Raw genomic sequence first — 3610 nt, 5'->3', positions numbered from 1 at the left:
ACATTTTTAATTTTAGAAAAGATGCTGGCAAGAAACTCTATAGGAAAAATAATTTATATAATTTTTATTAGCCAACAACGTTGCAGGCTGATACACTTGGCTTTTTCATATGATATGTTGCATACATAAGTGGCATAGCACAATTTTTTGATAATGAATCATTCATTGGATGCTGCTCTTTTTTATGTAGGTAGGTTGGATAAAAATTATTTAAAAAAAAATAAAATTATGCCTGGTATCATTAAAATATTTTATATGAACTATTAAAAATCTAATGAACTGCCTTCTTTTTTAATAAATAATCGTGACATTATTCTATAGAAAATAAATATATTTTATTTATATTTTTATAACGTATGGTAAATAAAAATGTATGATTAAACTGAATCTTATTAGTTAAATAATGCGAATTTTGTGGTAAATAAAATAATTTTTTTAACCACCTATATTCATCAATGCATCCAGATGGTTTTAAAATGAATCTGAAGAAATGTATAATTAAAAATGCTTTCTAGCTAATTGATAAAGATTTAATTCTTAATTTATTTATCATTTATTTGTTAAGTTATTATTTAGGAATATTTAAATTAAGAAATGATAGACAAATAATTATATAAGTTCCAAATTTTTAATGATCTAATGCAGGGTTGTCAAAAGTACGCGGCTAATGTTCGTGTGGCCCACAACATGTTTTTAATCTACTATAATTACGCAAATTTTCCTTTGCGGTACTGGTAAAACTATGTTATTTTATTTTTATTGTATACCAAATAAATAAATTTAAATTGATAAATTAATAAAACTAAATTAAACATATAACCGTATTTTTATTTTTGTGCAGTGATTGGTATTAGCCCGCAATCGCAATTGGTTTGGACAGTCCTGACCTAATGCATTGCATCAAGATGTATAGACTAGTCAACGTGCTTTTATTAGAAAGTCATCGATAATATGGGCGACAGTTTACCCATTTTGAATCGGTTTTTAAGGCCTACTTTATATTTGCTGCATTCGCTCAAACTATTTATACACAAAGCCTATTTAAATTACACAAAATTTTTCATGATAAGTACTAGAATATGCATATAGAAAAAATGGAATATATCCTCCACACTTGAACCAGTTAGCTTACCACTCTTTATTGATTTAAAACTAGATTTTTTAGAATATTAACTTTTATTTCGATTGTATTTTTTGTATATTCCTATATGTATTTCGGTAAATTCGCTTTTGCATTCATCAGGAGAATTCCTAATATCAATGATTTTGGATTTACTAAATTTTCGATTTTTTCTTAATTCCGTAGACTTCGTTGCTATCCGATTAATTGAATAATCAAATAGTTTTCGGTTTTTAAAGTAACCGAATAATTTTAAGAGCACTATTTAAACCAAGAAAGCAATGAAATTGAAATGTATTTTAAAAAATTTCAAATAATGACGTTTAAAATTTTATTAAAATTTTTGTCTGAACTAAAACTGTTTCAAGTTTATTAGACGAAAACAATTTTTCTGGTTGAGGTTTCACAACTATAAGAATAGTGCCTTGGTAACTATAATAAATATAAAATCAGTATAAGTATTAGCTATACATATAATTGTAAATATGTAAATATGTTAGTTTTTCAAACATGGTTTTCATAAATTCAGATAGGATAGATTACCATATAATCTAATATTTAAAACTTCTGAAAACGCAAGAAAAAATATAATTATTATTTGACATACTTATTTTCAATAGCGTTAAAAGAAAATTTTAAATCAACCATCTACATTTCTTGGCTTGGAGGAACAATATAATTATTAGATTAAAGGTTAGACCATTACTTACAATAGTCTTACGCTACTATGGACCCAAACGCCACTTTATCTACAAACTGTAATTTACCTCAAAATGGTGATATACTTGATGAGGAAGTAAACCTGTACCGTACAACAGATAATGTCAACTCGCACCGTTTGTACGCAATGCGCTTTGATCATAATTATGCAGCAGTCCAAGCACCAACTGAAGCTGAGAATAATAGTTTTATTTCAAAACAAACCAGTCAGATTCAAGGTGATTACGCATCTGTTGCAATAAATAATGATTCACAAGCTGCAACTAGTGATATAGACTCTGGAGAGGAAACAGAGACCGCTTCCGAAAGTATGGAATATAATGATGAGTTAAATCGTGATTTAGTTCATGATGACGGGTAAATTTTAAATATATTTTTAGTGGTTGATATTTATTTCAAAAATTAATATTATTAATTACAGTAATTACAATGAAAATATAAATGGACCGGATGTTAAAGTAACACCAAAGAAGAATAGATTGCAAAATAGAAAAATTCATGGAGAGTTAAAACATGGTATGGTTCTTAGGAAACCGAAGAAAACTATAGTTCGAAAGTCCCAGATAAATAAGACTGGCGGAACGTTGTCTGCTGACAAAATTGTTGGTAAAAAAACAAAGGAAACAACCAAGGAAAAATCTTAAACAGAGTAAATCGCATTATATATAAGCAAAACAACAACTCTTATGAATCAAATAAGAATTGTATTACTAACTAATAAACAGAAATTATTATAATCCTAACAAATATGTTTATATAAACTATAAACTTAAAAATTGAACTGTAAACTTTTGGGCAATGGTTATAAATATATTATTTCAACATAATTTTAAGTGATGAAAAGTGTAATAAATTTTGCAATATTCACGTAGGATAATTTTTCTGTAACTCTTATATACAAATACATTTACAACCATAAAATTTTTATCAACGCAGCTCATTATATTATTCCCAGTTTATTAAATTACAAAGAAATTTATTAAGACTGAAATGTATTATATATTTTATAATTTAAACTCATTTATTTTACAATATAAAAATTTATTTTGCGTTTTGTTGTCTGCAAATTTAATTTTATTTATATCAGAAAATTTTCATTTGTTATAAAAATTTTTTTTTTTAAAAAAATTATTAATAAAATTTATTGTGTCATTTTAACGTAAACTAAATGTAGTTGACTACTAAGTAAAATATTTTCCACGCTCTTCCGAGCACCCACATATGGTGTGGTGTCAACGTATAATTGAAATTTAACTTTAAAAGATTTAAATGCTATATTCAAAATGTTGAAATAAATATTACTCATAATGGAAAATGTTATATTAAAACATTATTTACTTTGATTCAATATATGTTAATGTAAAGTCTTCAAAACCACCATTAAAGGGTGGCTTCATATATTCTCTTGCAATGACGTCAGTTAATGCAACTTAAATATTACTTTTTTTATAGCTTGAAATACAGTTTAATAAGAAAAATTTTAATTAATATTTTAAAAATAACTTTTAATTAGAATGAAGAGGAAAAGTGTATAAAGTATTGAATTAGCAAACAATTGGTGTCACTGCAACATAAATAGAATGTGGAATTAAGTTTATAAAGTAAATCTTTAAATGCCAAATGTCAACGAACAAAGAATTTACAAATCAAATTGTAAATGTCAACAAAGAAAATTATTATCACAATAAACTAAATAAAAATAAAATTCATAAAATTTAAATGCTAACATATTGTATACCTATGTTATAAGAAAAAGCTTTATGAGTATAA

General features: G+C 25.4%; 1 protein-coding gene across 1 annotated transcript; it reads left to right on the top strand.

Moving 5' to 3' along the window:
- Window positions 1-1472: 1472 nt before the first annotated feature.
- Window positions 1473-2602, top strand: LOC119683175. Its single transcript, XM_038096793.1, has 3 exons — window positions 1473-1548; window positions 1741-2197; window positions 2262-2602. The coding sequence occupies exons 2-3, from the start codon at window positions 1848-1850 to the stop codon at window positions 2482-2484; spliced, it is 573 nt and encodes a 190-aa protein (XP_037952721.1). The 5' UTR covers window positions 1473-1548; window positions 1741-1847; the 3' UTR covers window positions 2485-2602.
- Window positions 2603-3610: the final 1008 nt, after the last annotated feature.

Source organism: Teleopsis dalmanni, chromosome 2, assembly GCF_002237135.1.
Source record: "Teleopsis dalmanni isolate 2A chromosome 2, ASM223713v2, whole genome shotgun sequence".
In the NCBI taxonomy this organism is placed as follows: Eukaryota; Metazoa; Arthropoda; class Insecta; order Diptera; family Diopsidae; genus Teleopsis; species Teleopsis dalmanni.
Note: the sequence above shows the minus strand (reverse complement) of the source record. Positions and strands in the feature narration are given on the sequence as shown.